Source organism: Alexandromys fortis, unplaced genomic scaffold, assembly GCF_014885135.2.
Source record: "Alexandromys fortis isolate MF-2015 unplaced genomic scaffold, M_Fortis_MF-2015_v1.1 scaffold_334, whole genome shotgun sequence".
In the NCBI taxonomy this organism is placed as follows: domain Eukaryota; kingdom Metazoa; phylum Chordata; class Mammalia; order Rodentia; family Cricetidae; genus Alexandromys; species Alexandromys fortis.
This window is the reverse complement of record NW_026068274.1, coordinates 402,739-428,768: the sequence shown is the minus strand read 5'-3', so window position 1 is coordinate 428,768 and position 26,030 is coordinate 402,739. Positions and strand designations below refer to the sequence as shown.

Sequence of the window (26,030 nt, the reverse complement as noted above, 5' to 3'; positions counted from 1 at the left end):
TATATATATATATATATATATATATACACAATACAATAGATTCATTGATATAGCACAGTTTATGGATGCAAACTACTTCTAAGTAATATTATTTTTGGAGAGTTGCATAATTTTAAAGCATTTTGGGTGGTTGGAGGAGAAAGTTCAGTGGTTAAGAGCACAGACAGATCTTACAGTAGATTCAAGTTCATCCCTTGGACTTACATAAAGTGGTTTATCACTGGCTTTAGTTTCAGCTCCTGTGAATCCAACAACACTGGCCTCTGTGTGTGTCTATCTTTGTGTGTTTGTGTGTGTATGTTGTCTGTCTGTCTGTGAGTTTGCACATGCACACATAATTTATAATAAAAATAAATCAAAAAGCCAAAAAAGTATGAAACTTTTTTCAGGAATCTGTAATTGGGTAATGGAAACTTATTACTGAAAATATTTGAAAGAAAGTATTTATAGTCCATCTGGAGACACTGTATACATCTTAGAAAATGACAAGTCCTGAAGTTAAGTACTAATTTGAATTTATCTCCTGGGCCAAATTCATACCCAGAATTAGAAATTACAGCACAGCAGGTGTTTCTTCAGAGCTGCTCCACCCTCCCTGGGAGTAAAATTGTGCCCTGGGCTAAAGAGATGTAATTCAGTGGTGATAGTGACAGCAAAAGACTCATACTACAGCAAATCACTATTTCCCCAATACCCAGAACTCCAGAGACCAGCAGCATCTGTGTTCTGGGATCTCTGGAGAGTTAAAGCAGGGCCTAGACACGTGTCTCATCCCTCCATCTTTCCTCCATCTCTGTCAAGTTTCATGGAGATTCCAAAGGTCTGCCTTTGGAATGGTGCTTCATTCTTAAACCTAACAGCTATTTCTTTCAGGGTCTTTTCCACAAGCTATACTGACACTGAGGAATGAGGGTCTCTAGCAGTTATTAATTGTCTCTATCCACGCAGAATGGTTCCAGAAGTAGCCTGACCAAGCCTCTAGACTCTGATTACCCTAACAATTAACAGGCAATAACACTCTTCTGTCACTTTTTATTTTAAATATAATCTTGTTCTGGGACTTTAGGGTTACAAGACTGAAGATAGTGCTGAAGACTACTGCATGCTGCACTATAGTGGTGCTCATCACAGTGAGACACAAATCGAGAAGCAAGAAAAAAAATGTGCATTTGCCTGAGCCTGGGTATCACTCTGTCCTGTGATAATGGGATTCTATGACCAGGCACTGTTGGCCTTCCTAATGTTATGTCTCTACTACAGAAAGGTTAAGGGAAGCAAATTCTCTTCATTTGTGTCCTAATTAAAATGAAAAAGTGGAAGGCACTGGGACAGGGTGCTGAGGGCAACAGGGTGGGCGGGAATTGCTTTGCTTCAATAGCCTGCCTGCAGCAAGGTAGGCCTTTTGTCAACGAGGTTCCTGGCCAGCAAGGGAACCTGATCTTGTTCCAGGGGACCCTTCAGAGTGGTGAGTGTGTTCTTGACCTGCAGCAGGAGCCCGGAAACAGAGCAAGAACATTCCCCGACCCCCTTCACTCCCTGATCATTCAGCAGGGGCTGCTCCCCTCTGCTGGGGCCTCTCTCTCCCTAATTCATCCCAGTTTGCACCCAGGAACCTCCTCCCTTCTTTCTCCCTTCCGTGGGGCCATGGGATCTGCCAGCTCAGCCTGTTTGGGCACTGGGACTGGGTGCTGAGGGCAACGGGGCTGGCTGGAATTGCTTTGCTTCAATAGCCTGCCTTCAGCAAGGTAGGCCTGAAAGACCCTACAGGACCCCCCTGCAGCTAGCTGGCTCTCATGAGAACATCCTGTTTGCTTGAGACCCTCAGGACCCCCTCGGGACCTGCAGCTAGCCACTCTCATGAGAACATCCCGTGTTTGCTAGGGAAACAGGATACATGTGCCAAACCTAAAATATCAGCAGTTTACAAAAGAAACAATTCCCCCTATATAGGACCCCAGCTTAACTGCTGTAACATCATTTTACAAGGCTCTTGACAAACAAATGTAAGTGCAGAGTGAGGTCAGGGCCTCTGGCTGCAAAGCAGGATATTTATGACAGGATGTCTGTCGCCATACCATTTATGCCCCCCCCCGTCCCATTCTAATCAGACCAATAACCATGCATCTGCTTCTGTAATTTCTTGGCCGCCCTCTTTCCTATAAAAAGACCTTCCCCCAGTCTGCAGGCACGCAAGTCCTCCGAAAGACTTTGTCGCCTGCAGGTACCTGTGTTTACCCAATAAACCTCATGCTATTTGCATCCGAGTGGTCTCGGCCTGTTCCTTGGTGGGGGAGTCTCCTCTCGAGGGAAGTCCTCTGCGAGGGTCTTTCAAGGCCTTCTGTCAGCGAGGTCCCTGGCCAGCAAGGAAACCCGATCCTGTTCCATAAGATCCATTGGATAGCATTTGAAGGAAGAGATGGGCAGGCGCCAAGGCAAGAATTCCTCCACCAATCTGAAAAACAACATGAAAACACCAGAACCCAGTGATCTTACAAAAGAAGATCTTGAACAACCCAATTCAGAAGAAGGAAAAAAAATTGACATTATGAAAGCGATAGAGTCCCTTAAACAGCATGTAGAAAATACCCTTATAGAAATGGATGAGAAGTATAACAAGAGTTTGAAGAAATGAATAAATACGTAAATGATACCCTGGGAAACTAAGAAAAACAATCAAACAGGTAATGGAAACAGTTCAAGAATTGAAAACTGAAATGGAGGCAAGGAAGAAAACACAAACCGAGGGCCGACTGGATATGGAAAATCTAGGTCAACGAACAGAGACTACAGAAACAAGCATAACTAATAGAATACAAGAGATATAAGAAAGAATCTCAGACTCTGAAGACACCATTGAGAAAATAAGGTACTGATCAAAGAAAACAGCAAATCCAACAAATTCTCATCAGAGAACATTCAGGTAATAAGGGACACAATAAAAAGACCAAACCTAAGGATAAAGGGATAGAAGAAGGAGAAGAATTACACCTCAAAGGCCCATAAAATATATTTAACAAAATTAAGGAAGAAAACTTTCCCAACATAAAGATATTCGTATGAGTATTCAAGAAGCATACAGAACACCAAATAGACTGGATAAAAAAAATCCCCTCGCCATATAATAATCAAAACACAAAATATACAGATTAAAAAAGAATATTAAGAGCTGCAAAGGAAAAAAGTCAAGTAACTTATAAAGGTAAACCTATCAGACTTACACCAGACTTCTCTATGGAAACCATGAAAGCCAAAAGGTCCAGGATTGAGGTACTGCAGAAACTAAGAGACTACGGATGCAAGCCCAGACTACTATACCCAGCGAAGATATCATTCACTATCAATGGAGAAAACAAAATATTCCAGGATAAGAACAAATCTAAACAATACTTAGCCACAAATCCAGCCTTACAGAAAGTAATAGAAGGAAAATCACAGCCCAAGGAATCCAGCATTGCCAACATTGCCCATAACTCAGACATCTAGCGACCCTTCACCAGCACAACTCAAGGAAGGAAACACACAAACTCTATTACCAAAAAAATAATAACAACCGGAGTCAACAACCACTGGTCATTAATATCATTTAATATCAATGAACTCAATTCACGTATAAAAGGCACAGGCTAAAAGATTGGATACAAAAACAGGATCCAACATTCTACTGTCTACAAGAAACACACCTCAACCACAAAGACAGACATCTACTCAGAGTAAAGGATTGGGAAAAGGTTTTTTAAGCAAATGGACCTAAGAAACAAGCAGGTTTGGCCATCTTAATTTCTAACAAATCTGACTTCAAACTAAAATCAATAAGAAGTGATAGAGATGGTCATTTTATACTCATAACAGGAACATTCCACCCAAATAGGAAAGAATATAGCTTCTTCTCTGCAGCTCATGGAACCGTCTCGAAAATTGACCACATACTCGGTAACACAGCAAACCTCCACAGATACAAAAAAAAAATTTAGTGACCACCTGTGTCTTATCGGATCACCATGGATTAAAGTTAGAATTCAACAACAAAAAACCCCCAGAAAGCTGACAAACTCATGGAAATTGAATAGTCAACTACTGAACCGCACCTGGGTCAAGGAAGAAATAAAGAAAGAAATTAAAGTCTTCCTTGAATTTAATGAAAATAAAGAGACAACATACTCAAACCTACGGGTTACCATGTATAAAGTGTATTGCTATTTAAAAGTGATGACTATGCAAAATCAAATCTTGTGTGTATAGTGCTGAGGGGGTGAGAATAATCTCCTATGATCTTGGAACAGTGGGTTGAAGGCTCTCACTCTTACTAAACAAAGTTCATAGGAATACCTATTCTTTGTAAGATGCTGTCTTGTCTTATGCTCTAAGTGTTTTCTAACTTCAATAAATTGCCAGAAAGCACATTTTAATAACATTTATGAGTGTAGGGGCCTGTATACTCATGATAAAATAATAGAAACAGTCAATGGCTTAACATTTTCCTTGAATGCATGTGAATTACTCCATATTGCTCCTGATACCCCTTCTTTACTTAATAAGCCTTCCCAGAGATTTTGAAGGAAGGATAATGCAACCACCATATGATTAAGTCTCTTCCCAAATTCTTACATGCGACATTTCTATATTGGCATTGAGCCCTTTCTTTGTCTGCACTGAGGCCATCTTTAAAATCTCACTTTATGCTTAAAATAGCCAATAAAATCACAAGACATAGCACATGAAAGACAAAAACACCAAACAACCAAAACTCCACAAAATTCCTATAAAAGAATCATATTCTGAGAGTATAAGTGCATCATTTTTTGTATAGTATTTCAGTAAGAAGCCAGAATTATTAGAGTTGTTTTCCTGGAGAAACCCCTGAAATCCAACTTGCAGAGAAGAATCATACATCAAGGACTAAAAGCTGTTAGGGGAATTTGTTAGATCACAAACCTGAGACATTATGTCCTGCTTATAGTTATGAGACTCTGATCTGTTTATCCACCTTTCTCAGTCTTTTCATAGAATGGTATAGCTTCTTTCTTTATCTTTCTTTTTGGTTCTTTCATTACGAGATAAACAGGGTCCACAGCCTACCTTTTTCTTATACTTAGGGCTTTTTCACTATTCCCCTAACTTACCTCCCTATCAAGTGTCTTATTGTTCACTGTATTAGTTACTTTTCTATTCCTGGGATAAAACCCCAATAGGAAAGGAAATTCTTAGAGGCAGCATTCATCATGGGATCATGGTTCCTGAGGGATGAGGATACATGATGCTGGGGAAGTTACAGTCTGGGAAAAGGATCAGATACTCGGTAATCACATCTCAAATGTTAAGCAGGAAGATGGGTATGGCACAAGACTTTGAAGAGATGGTCAAAACTCAACCCAAGTGACGCAGTAGTCCACAATACTGCACTTCCTAAATGTACCAAAACTTCACAACTAACTTTCACCAAGGGGTCAAATGCAGGAACTTATTGAGGACATTCTCATTCAAATCACCAAGTCCATGATGGAACTGAGCTTCATGCTGGCTCATCTCAAATAGCACACCATCTTGTCTTTCCTATCTTCCTTTTCCTCCTCTGGGCAGCTGCAAAGATTTACAGTTTGCCTTCTCTCAAGTCTCTGAACTGTTTTTTTTTTTTTTCTTGTTTTGAATCTGATGAAATTGTCCCCAGTTTCAAATGCATTTAGGAGGGGAGAATTCTATTAGAGAAGAAGGAGAGAGGGAGTAGAAAATATAACAGGGATGTGGGAAGGAGAAGGACAGAAAAACTGACAAGGACAGGGAGAAGAAAGTGAAGTGAGGAAGAGAGAGTGTGTGAGACAGAGAAAAGAGAGGTAGGGATAGATGTATAGAGAGAATGCTCATCATTAAATTTCTGGATGTGTCTGATGTCATGCAATAAGTTACTAAGTAATCAGCAACAACTGAAGTAAGGAAATACAGGACACAAAGTAGGGACAGACAACACCAAAGTGAAGATGGCAATCTGTTCACACCATGACACTATGTATCCATGAAGTATTAAGAAATAGACATTAGCTTATCATCACACCCACACAATTGAGAATGAACAGTAGCAGTCATTGTCTTCCTAATAACTTTTTTATTTCATCAGCAGTAAAAGGCACTATAATCTCTGCTGGGTCTATACCTGCTAATTGATGAAGTCACAATTTACCTTTTATAATTAATTCAGAGGTATTTTCCACAAAAGTTTTTAATTTTTTACTTGGTTTATATGACAAAAACATCCATTCTAAGATAATATCATCCCTCTGCATTAAAATTTCTGTAGGAGAAATTCTGGAAGGCAATATGACTAGAATATAGTTAAGATTTGGATTCACCCCTATCCATATGTGCCTCCTGTAATTTCTCCTCAACAATCATAAATTTCTCTTCCACTTGACAAGTTAATTCTCTGGGACTATTCAAGTCTTTATCACCATTTAAGGTTTTGTTTAAATGAAATATTATTAGATAAGGTGTCATAGACTGTAAATGTCTTCTAATGAGCTTTGAACATCATTAAATGTTAGTAACCAGTCTCTTCTAATTTTTGCCTTTTGTGTTATAATTTTCTGTAAACCTATTCTGTTACCTAGGTAATTAACAGAATCTCCTCTTTGAACCTTTTCAGGAGCAATTTGTAATCCCCAATTAGGGAAGACTTTCTTTACTTCTTCAAACATCTTTCTTAAGCATTTTTATTTGAGTCAGATAACAAAATGTTATCCATGTAATGGTAGATTATAGACTTAAGAAATTGTTTACATACTATTTTCAATGGCTGACTGACAAAGTATTATCACAGAGTAGGGCATTGATCATTCCCTGTGGGAGACGGTCCATTGATATCTCCTAGTAGGCTGAGAATTATTATAAGTAGGCACTGTGAAGGCAAACTTTTCTCTATCCTTTTCTTGTAAAAGTATAATGAAGAAACAATCCTTTAAATTAATATTTATGAGAGGCCATTCATTTGGTAACAGAGAAGGCAAAGAAATTCCAGATTGAAGAGGTCCCATAGGTTGAATAACCTTGCTGATTGCTCTAAGATCTGTCACCATTCTCCCTTTTCCAGATTTTTTTAACAACAAATGCAGGAGAATTCCAAGGACTGGTAGCTTCTTCTATATGTCAAACATGTAGTTGCTCTTATACCAGCTGTTCTAAAGCCTGCAACTTTTCTTCAGCTAGAGTCCACTGCTTAGCCCGTATCGGTTTCTCAGTTAACCATTTTAAAGGTAGGGCTGTTGGTATCTCTGAAGGTTTATCAATTTCTTTGTGTTGTTTTACAGCCCGAATGGCTTGTGTCCATTGTCTATAATATCTTCTAATATTTTCTGCAGAAATGTAAATTTTGGGGGATGCAGGAATGTTAATCAATAGGTCATGGCCCTACAAATTCACTGCCATATTGGCTATATATGGCCTTAGTCTTCCTATTTGCTTTTCTGGCCTTATGCATTCAACCCACCTTTTGCTTTGTTTTACTCGGGATATGGTTCAAATTCCCAGGAATTTATCATATACCTCCTGAAGAGGCCAATTTGGATGCCAAGATTCTGGAGTAATGATACTTACATTTGCACCCATGTCTAATAAACTTTCAATAAAATTGCCTTATATACAAACTCTTAGCTTTGGTCTTTGAACATTTATAGAAGTCTGCTAAAATAAACATTTTCTCTGACCTACTGGAGTTTTTGACTCATCCTCCACATTTAAGCCATCATTCAGACCAGTATTTCTTTTTACAACAGACAGTGGATTTTTTTTAATTTTCCTGGTGAGACACATTCGCCACAGTAACTGGGAAGGACTGGACCACATTCATCATGGGGGTCTGTGAAAGGGCCCCCATGCCATTTCCCAATGGTATCAGGTTGCCTTGTCTATCTTTCATTGAACTACATTCATTGATCCAATGTTGACCTTTGCCACACCTCCTACACCTGAAGGCTGAGTCCTCTTATTTCTGCCCTTCTCGGAGGAGGCATTATCCCTAAAAATCCATTGTCCAAAATCCCTTCTCAGATGTCCCATTCAACCACAATTAAAACATTTGGTATTTTAATGTCTTCTCTTACCATTGGAAATTGTTTCTCCTACCCATGCTTCAGTACCATAGTCAAGTGTCTCAACATTTATTGTATGCAAGACCCATTCATCAATGGGAGCTGATCTGATCTTTAGAGGCCCAAGGATCTATTTTTACTCGATGTTGGCATTCTCATAAGCCAACATGTCTAGCTTCTGGGTCGGTTACCCCTATTTATACAACCCTAGAAAGTCTTTGCAAAAAGTCACTAATAGATTCTCTCTGACCCTGTTTAACCCTAAGATATAATTAAACTCTCTTTCTTGGTTCCTGAATCCTGCCCCAACCCCTAAATCTGCTGTGCTTCATAGAGACAAGATGTGGTCATCATAAAGAGCTTGATCCTGAGGATCAGAGTAAAGTCCTTTACCTAGAATTTGATCTAGGAAATCTCCAGTCCATTTGCTTTTTTCTTATTGCTCTAAAATTCTCACTTCCTCTTTAAAAAAGTACCTCCAAATAATTGTGGTTCACTTTCTAGGACTGTTGAGATTAATTGAGTCCAATCTTGAGGTATGGCTTTGCTACTGAAAACCCATGTTTTGACCATTTCCCTAACAAAGGACAAATGTAGTCCATAAGCAAAAATTGCTTTTTTAATTTCTTTTAGATCAGTCATATGTATGGGCTCCCATGTACATACCTTGACAACCTTAAGGTACTTGGAAAAAGATATTTTTTCTGATGTTATTACAAGAAAGGCAGGCAGAACTCTGAGGAAGCTATCCCATAGATTTTTATGTACCGTCAAAATTAAATTTTGCCTTTGCCTTTTTTGTTCCTGGTCACAAAATTAGATAATTTCCTCATATTATTCAAATCTATTTACCATTGCCTTCTGTAATGTCTGGATCTCTTGTCCAGTGTTCTGCTCTAATGCCCTTATTGAAAATTCCAAGGTATGAAGGTTGTTCAGTAGAGATAATGTCTCATCTTTGGACATAATCTTTATAGCATACATATTACCTTCCTGGAGAGACATTCTGTCAGTCAATCGGTCATACCCCTTTGACGGAGTCCAATTAATCTATTCAACGGTGCAAATTCTCTCAAATAATGTTTCACCACCTACTGTCATTGTTTGGGTTTTATGTGCCAAGTCAGCTGTTTCCTTCTCCAGAGTGCTTAATCTTCATTTAAATAAATTACTATTAGTCTGTACCATTTAGAAAAGTATCTCAGTTTACTGAGTTTTGTTACTAAAATTATTTGTATCCTCCTTCAGATGTGCAATCTCTTTTTTGAGAAGTTTGATACCAGTCTGTACCATTTTAAAAAGTACCTTAGTTGATTGAGTTTTGTCAGTTAAAGTGTTTGTATTCTTCTTCAAATTCCCAACCTCTTTCTTAAAAATCCTGGAATCAGTCTGTAAAGACTGTAACATTTCTAAAAATGTTTCATTCTTAGCCCTATTGTCAAACCATAATTTTAAGAAAAAATATTGAGGACAAGACTAAACCCCAGAATCAAAAATAGTGATATAGAAGGGACATTATGTAAGTCTTGTAAAACCTCATACATGGTGTAAATAAAGAGGAAGGGAGGAGGTGGAAATGTTTAATAAATAAATAAATTTAAAAAAATAAAAATATCCCCTTAATGGAGACTTTTTTTTTTAAAAAAACTGACATCTATAGAACATTCCACCAAAACATAAAATAGAACCTTTTCTAAAATTGGCCACATGCTAGGTAACAAAGCAAACTTCAGATACAAAAAAATAAGGTAATCTCCTGTATCTTATTGGATCACCATGGTTTAAAGTTAGAATTTAACAATAATACTAATCACAGAAAGCTTACAAACTCATGGAAATTGTACAGTGTTCTGTTGAACCACTCCTGGGTCAAAGAAGAAATAGAGAAAGAAATAAAAGACTTCCTAGAATTCAATGAAAATGAAGACACAATATACCAAAACCTATGGAACAATAGGAAAGCAGTGTTAAGAGGAAACTTCATAGCTCTTAGTGCCTACATAAAGTATAGAAAACTTACACTAGTGACTTAACATCAAACCTGAAACTGTAGAACAAAAAGAAGCAGACTCACCTGGGAGGAGTAGAAGACAGGGAATAATAAAATTGAGGGCTGAAATCAACAAAATAGAAACAAAAACATACAAAGAATGAATGAAACAAAAAGCTGGTTCTTAGATAAAATCAACAAGATAGACAACCACTTATCCAAACTAATCAAAAGGCAGAGAGAGAACATCTAAATTAATAAAATAAGTAATGAAAATGGGGACATAACAACAGACATTGAGAAAAACCATAGAATCATTAGGTCATACTACAGAAACCTGTATTTCACAAAATTGGAAAATATAAAATGAATGGACAATTTTCTGGATAGGTACCACATACCAAAAATTAAAACATAGCAGGTGTACAATTTAAATAGACCTATACATGCAAGGAAATAGAAGCAGTCATCAAAAGCATCCTAAGTTAGTAAAAACACAGAAAAAGATGGCTTAAGTGCAGAGTTCTACCAGAACTTCAAAGAAGAGCTAATATCTACACTCCTCATGAGCAATAGAGGAGAGGATACCAGAACTGCTCATAGTATGGAGGCTGCTAGTTAGTTCCCAACTACTTAACCATGAAATAACCACCCGGATACTATATTAATTAAACCACTGGCCAATTAGCTCTAGCTTCTTATTGGCTCACTTTTATATATTAGTCAAACCCATCTCTATTAATCTGTGTATAGCCACATGGTTTTGGCTTACTGGGTAAAGGTCACATCTTCTATCTCCCTCTGAACATGAGTGACAGTTTTATAACTGGGCCAGAGTGTGTGGCCACTGGTAGTGGCACCAGGACTTACCTCTACTGCTTGTACTGACTTTTTACGAACCTATTCTCTTTGGATGGATACCTTGCTCAGATGAGATATAGCATGGTGGGCATTAGACCTTTCCTGAAACATTCTGCCTTACCCTCTCTGGAGAATGAGTGAGAATGAGTTTGAGGGAGGGGTGAAGGAAATGGGTGGTGGGAAGGGAGAGGGAACTGGGATTGGTATGTAAATTGAAAAAAAAAAAGATAGTTTGTTTCTTTTTAAAAAATTTATTTATTTATTAAAGATTTCTGTCTCTTCCCCGACACCGCCTCCCATTTCCCTCCCCCTCCCCCGATCAAGTCCCCCTCCCTCGTAAGACCAAAGAGCAATCAGGGTTTCCTGCCATGTGGGAAGTCCAAGGACCACCCACCTCCATCCAGGTCTAGTAAAGTAAGCATCCAAACTGCCTAGGCTCTCACAAAGCCAGTACGTGCAGTAGGATCTAAGTGCTCTTTGGGCTGACGAGGGAGGGGGGGGGAGGGAGAGGGAAATGGGAGGCGTCGGTGGGGAAGAGACAGAAATCTTTAATAAATAAATAAATAAACAAATTAAAAAAACATTGCCATTGTTCTTGAGTTCTCAGTAGTCCTCATTGTCCGCTATGTTTGGAAAGTCCGGTTTTATCCCAGGCTTTTTCAGACCCAGGCCAGCTGGCCTTGGTGAGTTCCCGATAGAACATCCCCATTATCTCAGTGTGTGGGTGATCCTAGAGAAGCAAAATAAGGTGAACCCAAAGAAAAACATATAGGCATCCTCCTGAATATTATCCTTCATCAGGCGATGAAAGGAGACAGAGACAGAGACCCACATTGGAGCACCGGACAGAAATCTCAAGGTCCAAATCAGGAGCAGGAGAGAGAGCACAAACAAGGAACTCAGGACCTCGAGGGGTGCACCCACACACTGAGTTTGTTTCTTTTTTAAAAGAAACATAAAATAAATTTAAAAATAGAAAAACACAAAAAAAGAAAAGAAACACATTATAGAAGTATTTTGGTTTCTTAGAAAACTGGAAATGATCTACATCAAGATACAAATATAGCACTTTTAGGCATATACCCATAGGACTCTATATTCTAGTAGAGTGATTCTCTTTATTCAGGTTCATGGCTGCAGTATTTACAATATAAATCTGTCAGAAACAACCTATATTTCCAACAATTACTGAATGAATAATAAAAATATGCTATATTTACACAACAGAATATTGTTTAGCTAGTATGTAAAAATGAAAGTATGAAGTCTTAGGTAAACTGATTGAGATAGAGAAAAATATTCCTGTGTTGTATGACCCAGACACCAAGAGATAAATACTATATTTTCTCTTTTATGTGGAAGGCAACATTTAAGCTTCCAATCTGTGTGCTACAACCTGGATATCCCCAGAAGTCAGATATCTTGTAAGGGACCAGAGAGAAGTAAAGGATTTCCCACCTCAAAAAGGAACTAGAATATAGTGTTTTGGAGAGTAAGATGGGTACCTACGATAGGAGGATGAAAGATGTGGGCCTGGGATAAAAGGATAAGATTGGTGTATAAAGAAAGACAACTAACACTAATAGCTTTTTTAAAAGCCTATGGAAATTTATTATTGTAAAAGTGTCCTAAAATGTATACACATATGAAAGGAGTCTAAATGGAGTCAACATATAATGCAGGAATGACATCACAACTAGACATTTTATGCCACAAAGTTAAGTCTGCTGGGTCAATAATGGGTCATATTTTCCTGGCTCCTTGGGCAAAGGAATTCTTGAATATCAGAAAATCATGCCAAAGCTATTGGATGTTTTATAAAGATTGATGCTAATGCCATATTGTTGGTGACAACACTTTCCAATCTCATCTAGCATGTACAAGTTGAACTGGTGCCTAACCAGAATCTTCACTCCTATTCACTTACAGTCAGGATGCTAAAACGTACTCTTCACACTCCCTGAGGAGAAAGGAAATTTCTACTACCTCCTAGATATAAACTGGAACTTACAAAGGTAACCTGTGTGCAGAATAGACTGGTACAATACTGGGAAAAATGTTATGGTATTAACCAACAATTCTGATTGGACTTAAGGATCACTGTACAAGTTGGAACCCATCCATGACACTGATAATATGCCAAAGGTCCTGGTCAGAGGCCTAGTAGAAACTTTAATATTATTATTATGATAGAGGGAGATGGTAATAAAATGACTCCTACTGACATACAATTATTCCAAATGATTAGTGCCATGCTCAAATGCCACCACAGAAACAGTAGATAGAAATCAACATGGAGACCTAAAACTACATTTTGCATTGAGTGTGAGCACCTTTGAAGTACTCAACATTAAATGGGATGCTTTCATCAAACTGCTCATCCCAAGTATCAAGAATCTATGTAGAAGAAGGTGCAGAAAGACTGCAACAGTCACATGGGGATGACTCCAAAGAAGCTGTGACTTCCCAAATCTATGAAACTGATACAATATGAAGTTACGTATACTGTGACAGCTCACACAGGCCTGCAAAGGTCCAAGGCATACAGGGTACTAGCATTGGGGAATTAAAGTTAACAAGGAACCCCATTCCTAACCAAGAAGGTATTTGAAATTGATACTAGTGGGAAACAGTTTTCACTAATATGTATAACTGGTGCATCAGCACATTCAGGACAGGTAACACCAGACATCTGATATTTAACAAGATACTGTGAGAGAGGAGTGAAAAAGACAGAGGCCTCTCTTCTGAGGGGGCATGAGAGATTGGGAATACATATGGAATGAACAACCTTTCCCCCACTGTTCCATGGGTTGTGTCTCCTCTGCTTCTGCGAAACCATATATAGTTCTGCCCACTTAAGAATAGTTCATTTTTGTCAGGCCCTGCATTCTTGGGTGGATAAGGGAGAACAGGGAGTACCATCCAGGTGTGGAAACAAACCAGGGTGTCTCCAGCATGCCCTGGACACTCACTGTCACCTCTTACTTTTTCTGCTTTACAGAAGACTTGCCAAGGCTTTGCCCCCTTGCTCAGCCCAAATAGGACTTCAAGATTGGCACTTACTTTGATATTTTTGCAAGTGATATTCTTGTTTTGGTAAATCCCTGACAAAGATCCCTCTAGCGTACCAAGCTTCTTGGCCTGGCATCCGTTTGAAAACTCAGCTTCCACTGAAGGGGTATTAAGGCAACACATACTCTATTGCTCAGGAACGATGGAGGAGAAATAATGCACAGAGAGCCAGCAGGATCAAAGCTAACCTTGCCAAGAACAGCATCCTTGTTTTACCCCACAGGTGATCCATTTTTCACCCATAATCATATCCAAGGACACCATTATCTGAATGCTGAGCTGCTGCAGGCTAAGACATGATGTGGTTTGTGGTGAGTTGCATATGTCATAAATCTTCAGTAGGTCACCTTATTGCATAGTGGGTTGTACCACTTTAGAATCACAAACTTGTATGTCGCCCATGAAGTGTTGATGCTGCTAACAATTTGGGGGACTTCTCTACTGCTTGTAAATGAGCTAATTTTATTGATCATTTCCTGCTTCAAAAAAGATAATCAAATAATTATTTAAAAGTGGGAACATGGCATGGTATTTCATGCCTGGTATCCCAGCACCTAGAAATTTTACACAGAATTAATCATTCAAGGGAACTGGAGTGAAAATTTAATAGTCTTTATTAAAAACCTGAAATAACATCAAAATAGACAACACATATACAATTGATCCAAACTAAGTTGACTCAGTAAGTTATGTCCTAATGTGTATATATAAACATGTATGCATGTATATGTACATATGTATGTCTGTATGTATATATATATATATATATATATGTGTGTGTGTGTATGTATGTGTGTGTGTGTAACAATAAGAAAGTTGATATCATGAAATTGGAAAATGAGACACAGGAGGAATTTACAGGGAGAAAAAGAGTAATGTAAAAAAATATTATTAAGTCTTTCCGTGCGGCGTTTTCCGTCTGTCGGAGCCTGGCTGTTCTCGACCAGCGCTGAGGCCGGCACACCGCAGCCATGACAGAGGCTGATGTGAACCGGAAGTCCTATCCCCTCGCAGATGCCCACCTCACCAAGAAGCTGCTGGACCTTGTTCATCAGTTGTGCAACGACAAGCAGCTTCGGAAAGGAGCCAATGAAGCCACCAAAACCCTCAACAGAGGCATCTCTGAGTTCATCGTGATGGCAGCAGACGCTGAGCCCTTGGAGATCATCCTGCACCTCCCACTGCAAAGTGAAGACAAGAATGTCCCCTATGTATTTGTGTGCTCCAAGCAGGATCTAGGACGGGCCTGTGGGGTCTCCAGACCTGTCATCACCTGTTCTGTTACCATCAAAGAAGGCTCTCGGCTGAAGCAGCAGCTCCAGTCCATCCAGCAGTCTATTGAAAGGCTCCTGGTGTAGGCCTGTGGTTCTGCCCTTCCTGTCTGCTCCCACCCTACTCTGTATCATACCGTCTGTTAGCATGTAGTGTTTTCAGCCAGTTTCTATTATAAATATTGTACTACATCTGGTTTTTGTATTTTTTATATGTCTTACAGGGTTGTTCTGTCCCATCTCTCCATCCTCTACTACCATTTTTTAATCTGTTTCACTTACTCTAAGCGAAATGATATCTAAGGCAGGTGAGAGGCAGAACGGCACAATTTAACAGTGGGAAGAACCAGGAAACACCTAAGCCAAGGATAGCGTCTGCTTCCATCTGCAAACTCACTCCTCTGTGCAGGACAAGATGACAGTAACACTCGTCCCTCACGCCTTTGCATATGAGATCTCCATATATGATACCATGACTGAAGATCTTTCAGCAGCCCCCCCACCCCGCCCGCCGTCATTTGAAGAGAAAGTCTGATAATGTTAAACCTCCGTCCAAGTGCCATTTATTAATGTTGTGTTTTTGATATGTGTAACCTTCTATTCTCACCCCATTCCCTACTGAGGGTATCAAGGCAGTAACAATCAAAGAGATGGTCTGCAGACTCATAGGCGGACTGAGTTTGACTGCCTGGATCTTGAAGAGTGACAAGGAATTCAGTTGGAATAAAGAATACCGGGGCTGGAACTCAGAGCAGAGACAATGCTATCAGGGACATTCTGCCCTTCGTTGAATGGGGATTTCTTGTGGGGCTGTTTGACACCCACTTTGGGAGCCCTATCCCTTTCCCCCCTCAACATGGGTCAAATGTATTCTCTGTCACATGAAGAACGAAAATAATGTTGTTCATTCTTGAGCATCCTAATAAATATGTTCATATTACATTTAAAAAATATTATTAAAATAAAATATAATTTATTGAACTATCTAACTATGCCTGGAAATTTCTGGGTGAGTCCCTCCCCTAGTTTCTGTCTATGTTCTGAAGTGATATTGATCTATGACCCTTAGAATATGATATACATATACACATATATGCACATATACTCACAAACACACATAAGAGGGAGCCAGAGGAAGAGAGAGAGAGAGAGAGAGGTGAATTTCAAACTCAGAGTTTGTTATACGATCAAATCTTGTCTTGCTTCCCCACACACTTCTTTCTTCTGGCTCCAGGATGTAGGAGTAGTGGGCTTTCAGTCCAATTAGATGGCTGTTGGTTATTTTCCAATTCTGTCATTCTGGTTATTACTGTAGGTGATAGGTAGTTCATCTGCATAGGACTATTCATTTTTTGTCTTCATTGGTAGTTTGTGTAACACACTTGGATACCATGACTACTAGTCCTCTGTGAGGAGACTTCCAGGTGAGTTCCAGATGACTGTCCAAATACTATATCTGAAGTATGTGCAATGCCTTCAGTAGTACAGACTTACCTTCAACTTCTGGGAGACCATCAAATACAATGGCAATAACCTATTTTTTTAAGTCTCATGGATTGCTTTATCCAACAGCTTTCTTAACACTGTATTTTGTTAGCTATGATTTGGGGGAACATTCTCACTCCATGTTCACTTAAATTTTAAGTAAATATAAAATAACAATTTCCTATGACTTTCTAAACATCCTTTGTACTATGTATACATCTTTCTCTCTCTCTCCCTTATGTTACCTTTCCTTACCTCCTCCCTACTTAACGTGTTCCCCATCCTGTTTTGTCACTTTCTGTCTTCATCACACCTGTGTCATATCATTCTTCCCTATGCAGCTCATTTTCGCATCGTGCACAGTCAATTTAGACATTCCTCATTTCTGTGGTAAGTCTACAACATATACCAATATCCACAGATTTAGAGTCGGAATGCTCAGCTAAGAGAGGGCATTTGGTGTCTGTCTTTATGGGTCTCATGTAACTCACTTCATATAATATTTTGTAGTTCCACCAGTTTACTTGCAAATGCCACAGTGTATATAATACCCATTAATGAAAGTCTCATAAATTAAATTAAAAGCCTATATTAAGTATTTAAAGGTAATAAACTATATGAGATACCTTAAAATATTTCCAGGGCAGACAATATTGCTTAGCAAGTAAAGGTGCTTTGCATCTGACCCTGGTGACCTTGATCTGATTCCTGATAGATAGAGAATTCACTCTTAAAAGATGTCCTTTAATAGCCACACTTTTATCACACCATGTGCACAATTATTTCTACATGAACATTCACACACATGTACACACAAAAACACATAAATAATTGAAAATGCAACTTTAAAATTAATTTTAATTCAATTATAATTCTACATTCCAACTCATCAGTCCTGCATGCTTGTATACAAGAGCAACAACACTAGATGGACTCAATAGGCATATATATACATACATGGATGCACAGCAATAATCATAGAGAAGACTATGAATCTGAGAGGGAGTTTGGTGCATAGAAAGAGTTACAGTAGGAGAAGTTGGGGTAGAAATGAAAGAAATATAGTACTCGTGAATGGGATTCTTGAAAAAATGAAAAGTTTAATAATATAAATGTTTATTACATGTTTATTTTTTCTTGATTTCCTTATGCTTATAGACACCTGTGCTGATCTGAATAAGAATGACCTTCTAGGCTCTTATATTTGAATGCTTCATTACCAGGCAATGGTACTAGTTGAAGATTAGGATGTGTGACCCTGTTGGAGGAAGTGTGTCACAACAGGCTCAGTTTTTTGCTTTGGCTGTCTGAAGATTCAGATGTGAAACTCTCAGCTACTTCTCCAGCACCATGATTTTCAATGTCCTAGTGAGCACCAGGATAATAATGGACTAAACCGCTGAATTTCGAAGGAAGCACATACTAAGTGCCTTCTTTTGTAAGTGTTCCCATAGTCATGTTGTCTCTTCATATCCACAGAATTCTAAATCTCATAATAAATGACTCACTAGTTGGAAACACAAATAATAATCAAAATGCCCATTTAGTGGGTGGCTAATTTGTCCACTATTCCTCACTCAACACATGTATCCTCCCTCTGATCGCCCTGGTCATGACTGCATTATGCCCTCTGCAGTGTAAGTGAGTCATGAAAGACTGACTGTGCAGGTCTTAGACTCTGGAACCACATTAGTAGTAACTTTAGTACAGCTCACTGGCCCTGGTGACACAGTTGCTTGGGAAGATTACTAAAGATTGGATCCTTTTATTGCCTATCTAAGAGGCAGAGCTCTGGAGCATCTGCACCATTATCTGCAGATCTCGGGGTCTCTGTTTCCTTTTTTACACCATGTGAAACCTTTTTGAGGTAATTATACCAGCTTCTACCACAAGTCCTTACATCGTGTCAGGACTATGAATATGTAAGGTGCTGCAGTAATAAATAAATAAATAAATAAATAAATAAATAAATAAATAAATAAATAAATAAAAAACTTGTGCTACCATTCCTCTGAGTTTATAAGCCCTGGTTGTTTTAGAGACCGCAGTAGAAGAGGGCATAAGAGTCCTATAACTCACATGCTCAACAGAGAGGAAAAAAATGACAATACAGGAATATCTGCAAAAGGCATTCAAGGTGTGCCCCAAACAGAAAACATCTAATTGCTCATTTGTTTTCTAGCTCTAATCTGGGCTCTGTTCCAGAGACACCACTTTAAGGTTGTATTGGACTCCTTAGAACAGCCAGGATGCTGGGGGACAGGAATGAGTTGTGCAAGACACAATCTTAGCTATTCTGTCACTGTTGTACCTTTATCTCTGTTTATTTACCCCACCTGGCATCATAGGGTTCCAGGCATGGATTCATTACATCTGTGTCAACTCCTATATAAGGAAGCTTTGATCTTTGTTTTTTGTTTCCTTGTTTGTGGATTAATTGTTCTTTTGATGTCAAGTTTCTTGAGTCCTTTGTATACTTTGAAGATCAGTCCTCTATCTAGTGTGAGGTTGGTGAAGATCTTTTCCCATTCTGAAGACTGACATTTTGTTTTGTTGACCATGTCCTTTGCTTTACAGAAGCATCTCAGTTTCAGGAAGTCCCATTTATCGATTGTTTCTCTCAGTGTCTGGGGTTATATTTAGGAAATGGTCTCCTGTGCCAATGCGTTGAAGTGTGCTTCCAACTTTTGCTTCCATGAGATTCATTGTGGTTGGTTCTATGTTGAGGTTTTTGATCCATATGGACTTGAGTTTTGTACATGGTGACATATATATGGATCCATTTGCATTCTTGTGTTTTCTAGGCCCCCAATCTCATACTAAAGAACCTGCCCAGAAATTTATTTTCTCAAATAAACCTGTTGCTATGCTTTTTCATTTCGACTTGATATGGCTTACAGCACAGGCAGAGAAATCTAATCTCAGGGGACAGAAAGCCCATCATGTGGAACACATGAAGTTTCTCTATAATCAATGAATTAAAACAAAACACCACAAAAAAAAAACATTTAGAGAAGGTCACAGGATTGTCCCTGCCATGAACCCTTTGACCATGTGACTGTCCCATTCTGAAGACTGACATTTTGTTTTGTTGACCATGTCCTTTGCTTACAGAAGCATCTCAGTTTCAGGAAGTCCCATTCATTTATTGATTGTTTCTCTGTGTCTGGGGTTATATTTAGGAAATGGTCTCCTGTGCCAATGCGTTGAAGTGTGCTTCCACCTTTTGCTTCCATGAGATTCATTGTGGTTGGTTTTATGTTGAGGCATGCAAGTATGGGTATACCTGGTAGATTCAGACTGGATCCCCATGCCCTCCCTGTCACACTGTCAAAAGACAGTGTTGTCAACTGAAGAAGTTCCTGTTATGAGGTCCCTGTACCAGCAGAGGGTGGCAGAGCTGCAGGAAAAACTAACCAGGTCACTTTGGAACCTAGATCCTAGAAGTCAAATGACAAAGTCAAGAGTCTACTCTACTTCCGTCCATTTGCATGCAAAGTTCAAGAAGCCATTGTTTTTTTTACTGCTGAGTATACTCTAATATGTATATATTCCATACTTTCTTCATCCATTCTTCCATTGAGGGGCATCTAGGTTGTTTCCAGGTCCTGACTATTACAAACAATGCTGCTATGAACATAGTTGAGCATATACTTTTGTTGTATGATACTATCCTGAGTGAGGTAAGCCAGACCCGAAAAGAGGAACATGGGATGTACTCACTCATATTTGGTTTCTAGCCATAAATAAAGGATATTGAGCCTATAATTCATGATCCTAGAGAAGCTAAATAAGAAGGAGAACCCAAAGAAAAACATATAGGCATCCTCCTGGATATTAACCTTCATCAGGCGATGAAAGGAGACAGAGACAGAGACCCACATTGGAGCACCGGACTGAAATCCCAAGGTCCAAATCAGGAGCAGGAGAGAGAGCACGAGCAAGGAACTCAGGACCGCGAGGGGTGCACCCACACACTGAGACAATGGGGATGTTCTATCGGGAACTCACCAAGGCCAGCTAGCCTGGGTCTGAAAAAGCCTGGGTTAAAACCGGTCTCGCTGAACATAGTGAACAATGAGGACTACTAAGAACTCAAGAACAATGGCAAAGGGTTTTTGATCTTACTGCACGTATTGGCTTTGTGGGAGCCTAGGCAGTTTGGATGCTCACCTTACTAGACCTGGATGGAGGTGAGTGGTCCTTGGACTTCCCACAGGGCAGGGAACCCTGATTGCTCTTTGGGCTTACGAGGGAGGGGGACTTGATTAGGGGAGGGGAGGGAAATGGGAGGCGGTGGCGCGAAGGAGGCAGAAATCTTTAATAAATTAAAAAAGAGTCTACTCTACGTACTAAGCTGTAGTACTTAAATTGAGTGAGACTTACATTATAAGCTGAAACAAATCAGGCAGGGTTATGGGAGACATCTAGAAAATGCATTGAAGAATCCTGGTTGCAGGTACTACCCTGGGCAATGCCCGGAGCACTGAGAGTCTCTGGCAAGACCACAGTATGGGAGGATGTGTTCTCTAGCCCTGTGCCCATCACCCAAGATAACTGTCTGTGTCTTGCACCCACTCTCTAGGCAGTCCAGCAGTGACTATTCTCACCTGAGCATCTCTAGAAATCTTCCCACTTCTCCATTTTTCCTTGCTTATTGCAGAGACATCTGATGTCACCATACAACACCTGTGCTCACATGTAGTCCTAGATAAGGAAGGGGGCACTCCATGTCTTTTTCTGGATGAAGCTCTTTAGATGCTGGAGACTAATGTGTATTTTTATGTACTTCATGTCATGGATTTAATAATAGAACTATCATTGAGTCAAGCATAGCTCCTTTTCATCTGGAAGAGCTCTGAACAACTGTGGCCCTTAGGACCTTCACAGAAAAGAGAGGGACTGAAGGGTACTTAATCCAGATCATGTTAAACACTGACACAAAATGGACAAGAATGAATCCCTCATGACACTAACAATTATACCATGGAAACAGGGATACCATAGTAGGAAGTTGTCACAATATCTGAAATAAAACAAGGAATTGTGATGACCCCACAAAAGCAGGGGATTACAAACTTACCAAGCAACATGCTTTTTTTAAAGAAATGAATTAGGCAATGCCCTTATGAAAAGGGACTCCATTCTAGTAATGTAAGTTCCCCATTAAGCCTCCTCGGGGAGCCCCAGGGATGGAATAAATTTGCATATGGACCACACAGCCCCACAGACTAGAGAGGCAATAAGAGAAGACTGCTGGGGCCCAGTTGTGCTGTGATTTCAGAACACAGAGCTCTGAAGCATCTTCATCATGGCCTGCACCACTCTTCTTCTACATCTTCTCTCTCTCTATGCAGGTGAACTTCTCAGCTCCCTCCCCAGTCTCACAGGAGACTCTGAACTCACTTAGAAATCCTCAAAATGAGTCTTTATACTTTGACATCTTTACCTTCTCTCTCCCTCTCTCTCTCTTTTTAAACAGGTTCTGTGGCCTCCTATGAGCTGATCCAACCATCTTCATTATCAGTCGCTGTAGGAGAGACTATTGCAATCACTTGCTCTGGGGATCAATTGCCAAAAAAATATGCTTATTGGTATCAGCAAAAACCAGGCCAGTCCATTATGCGACTCATATACGATGATACTAAACTTTCTTCAGGGATCCCTGACCGATTCTCTGGTTCCAGTTCAGGGACAACAGCCACTTTGACCATCAGTAGAGCTCAGCCTGAGGATGAGGCTGACTATTACTGTCTTTCATCATATGGTGATGATAGTAATATACAATTCACAGTGATATAAATAGATGGGGAAGTAACTCACAAATCCTTTCTCTGCAGCTTGCATCATCTTCCTGTAGCCAAAGCAAGACCAGAGACAAACTCATGAACATATTTGGGCCTAGTTCACCTATATCTGATGAGACTTTCCTTCTAGTATTCCAGAAGGCTCTCTAGTGAATGGATTGGGTAGGTTTAGAGCTGTCAGGGATACACTGTCCTGATGATTATTTAGATGAATAATGATTAGGAAAAGGGAATACAAATGAAGAGAAAGATAAATGATACATCCATACATGTTCCAGGTCTCCACACTTCCTACTGTGATGTGTGAGACTCCTCTGGGCAAATGCTATGGATTACTTCCTTCAAGAACTCAACTGGTCTTTGCTCCTAGAAACCTGGTACTCCATGACACTCCAGTACATTGAACAGAGAAATTCAGAATAATGAGTACAAAGGGATCTCTGTTAAATAAGAACAATCCATTGAGTCTTACATATCTGGCAACTGCTAGAGGTACTCTCAGTGGAATGTACAGTTTATACTTGTATCCCTGTATTTAGGACTTTCACAGAAATGTCTAGTTTAATGATTTTATTAAGATAAGAAGTCAATATTCTTGTACCAAGTATCTCAATTTAGGATAGCCTCAAAAGGGATAGTCTTGGGTTACTTTTCTTCCTTACCACTCCCTTGTCCTCACTGTTTATAAGCCACCCTGCAGTTCAATTTTCTCTCAAAATAGTTATCCAAGAACCCAAATAATGAAGGCCTTGGTCTTCATTGATATTCTATGGAATATCAAGGATCTTGAAGACATCTCTACATCCACAAGGTGATGGTAAATATAGTGTAAGTATATAAATGCCTCATCTGGTTCTAATTATTAATTGTCCTATTGTAAAGCAGAAAAGCATTCTCACACATTCAGTACTCTTGGTTATGGAATTGAGGTAGATACATACTGGGAATGAACAGTATTCAATGCAACAGGAAACACTTAGGTGTGAGCTACAAAATGGGAGTTCGGTCTTATGCATTCTCCACTTCTTGAACAAAATTTCATTTCTAAAAGACAGAAATACTGATGTTTCCAATCTGGGAAATAAAGATGAAATTTCACAAAAATACTACTGCAAACCACACTTGTCAATATGAAGGTCATACACATTCCCATGTGCCATATAATCCCTAAATAAAACCAACAAGATTAACCATGCTCTATCTACTATAACAAGCATCTCTGTAGAAACTGTTGCCACTGTTTTACTTGAGTGGAGGCCAGGTATTAATTTCCCTCAAGTACCATAGTACAGATTTTCTTCATTGTGTCTATTTTCTCTCTTCAATATCATATATTCCAAATTCTAAAATGAGTAGTTAACTGTTGTTAAAGATATCATAGATGATGCTGGGATATAAAGAGTAAAAAAATTATTTGAAAATATATATGTCAAGATATTTCTATCAAAATATGAAAAAACAGGTTTGTTCACAACTTATATTTTCTTTTTTACAGATTTTATACTCTCTCAAATTCAGAAAAAAATGTTTGCTGATGATGATCCATAAACTGACCATGTGAGATGGGATTAAGCAATCTTTACTCTTACTGCTGATGCTGATGCTGCACCAGGCCCTAGAATTGGGACTAACTGTTGATCAAGAGAGAAGTTTTTATTGCATAAAATTCCTCAACACAGTCTTGTTGTGGCCTCCACATTCATTTGTGGTAGTCCAAGTCAGTCAGTAGCCAATAGCCTCTATTTTATTTCATGATTCCTTAGCATGAAGTTACCTAAGTGCCATACATAGAAGACAGTGCAGTCATTGTTCAGGTCTCTGGAGAAATACATTCCTTCTGGAACTCTGATGTCTCTATTATACAATCATCTTATAAAAGCAATGAGCAAATATCCTAGTGGGGTCTTAGCAGGTAAAAGTGCCTTCTACCATGTCTACAACATGAGTATGATTTCTGGAATCCACATGGTTGATGGGAGAATTTACTCCCAAAAAATATCCTCTGCTGTCCACATGCATAGTATGGTGTGTGTGTGTGTGTGTGTGTGTGTGTGTGTGTGTGTGTGTGTAAATTAGACTATCTTGGTTCAGGAAACCTGTTTCTACCCATAGGACCTATGTGCTCATGTATTTATAAATATAATACAATAAATGAAACTGCTAATGGTCCTCCCCTGTTGCAGAAATTCATGTGGCTCCTCAGGGTTTTCAGACTATTTCCATGTCCGGGAATGACTCACCTCAGTTCCTATGAGAGGGCAAATCTCCAACAATATCTCAAATTTTTCACAGAGCCCAAGTCTCCACAGTGTTGTGACCAAAGAAAGAGTTATTGAAGCAGAAGGAATAAAAGACACAAATATATACTTTTGTCCAAACTTCATAAGTTTGCATTTTTTGGCTCTTAATCTGTGAAAGAAATAGAAAACAACTGAATCTCTACATTGATGGCTCATACTGTTCACTTGCAAGCATTCGTTTTGCTCTAAAGGATTCCATACAAGTTAACTGAGTGTCAATGTTATGATCTTCTGCCTGGTCACTTAAGAATATATTTCTACCTTCCTGTATGAGAAGTGATGTACATACTAATTCATCATTAAATATGAAATATGCATAAGCAACATTATACAGACTGGGCAGAATATAATGTACTTAGGAATATAAGTGAATGGAAAGGCAGTTGAAAATTATTCAATTATAATCTGAAAAATATATTATAAGAGGCCACCTCAACCACAGTTCATTAAGCATGTAAAGGTGTCAATAGTTTATATCTTTGTATATGTTGGGAGCTGGCCTTCTGATGGTTAGCCTGGTGTTTGGTACAGCAGAGGGTCACGATTCTTATGACTGAAGTAACCTTTTTTCCCCTGTTGTGGCTTATTTTCCTGATTGCTGTGGTCTGTGTTCTTCCAATAGGTGTGGTCTGCACCTGAGTCCCTGAAGTCTGCTCTTCAGACTGATGTGGTCTGCTCTCTATCAGTGGATTTTTCACTTGAGCTGGTACAGAGCCTAGCAAAGATATTATTCTTCTGAACGGGGTGAACTGTACTTGAGTCAGTGACGTCTGCCTGAACTGTGGGGAAGGGAACATGAGCAATTTGGTTGTGTAAGTTGGGGGCAAAATGGACAGGGAGAGTAATAAAAGATAATGTCTTAATTGCAGAGGAGCATTCCGGGCTAAGGGAGAAACTTGGTACCAGGGAAAATCCCAGGATTCCACGAGGATGACTTCAACTAAGAATTTAGCAATAGTGGAAAGGATGCCTGAACTGACCTCTGGCAATTAGATAAGTGAATATCCTTTCATCTAGCCGGGCGGTGGTGGCGCATGCCTTTAATCCCAGCACTTGGGAGGCAGGGGCAGGCGGATCTCTGTGAGTTCGAGGCCAGCCTGGTCTACAGAGCGAGTGCCAGGACAGGCTCCAAAGCTACAGAGAAACCCTGTCTCAAAAAACCAAAA

General features: G+C 39.3%; 1 protein-coding gene and 1 gene segment (V, D, J or C); both read left to right on the top strand.

Moving 5' to 3' along the window:
* LOC126494628 (immunoglobulin lambda variable 4-69-like) overlaps positions 1 to 26,030 on the top strand; it is a 442,151-nt gene that overhangs the window by 386,577 nt on the left and 29,544 nt on the right.
* On the top strand, positions 14,963 to 15,513 carry LOC126494629 (NHP2-like protein 1). Its single transcript, XM_050132067.1, has one exon. The coding sequence runs from the start codon at positions 14,973 to 14,975 to the stop codon at positions 15,357 to 15,359; it is 387 nt and encodes a 128-aa protein (XP_049988024.1). The 5' UTR covers positions 14,963 to 14,972; the 3' UTR covers positions 15,360 to 15,513.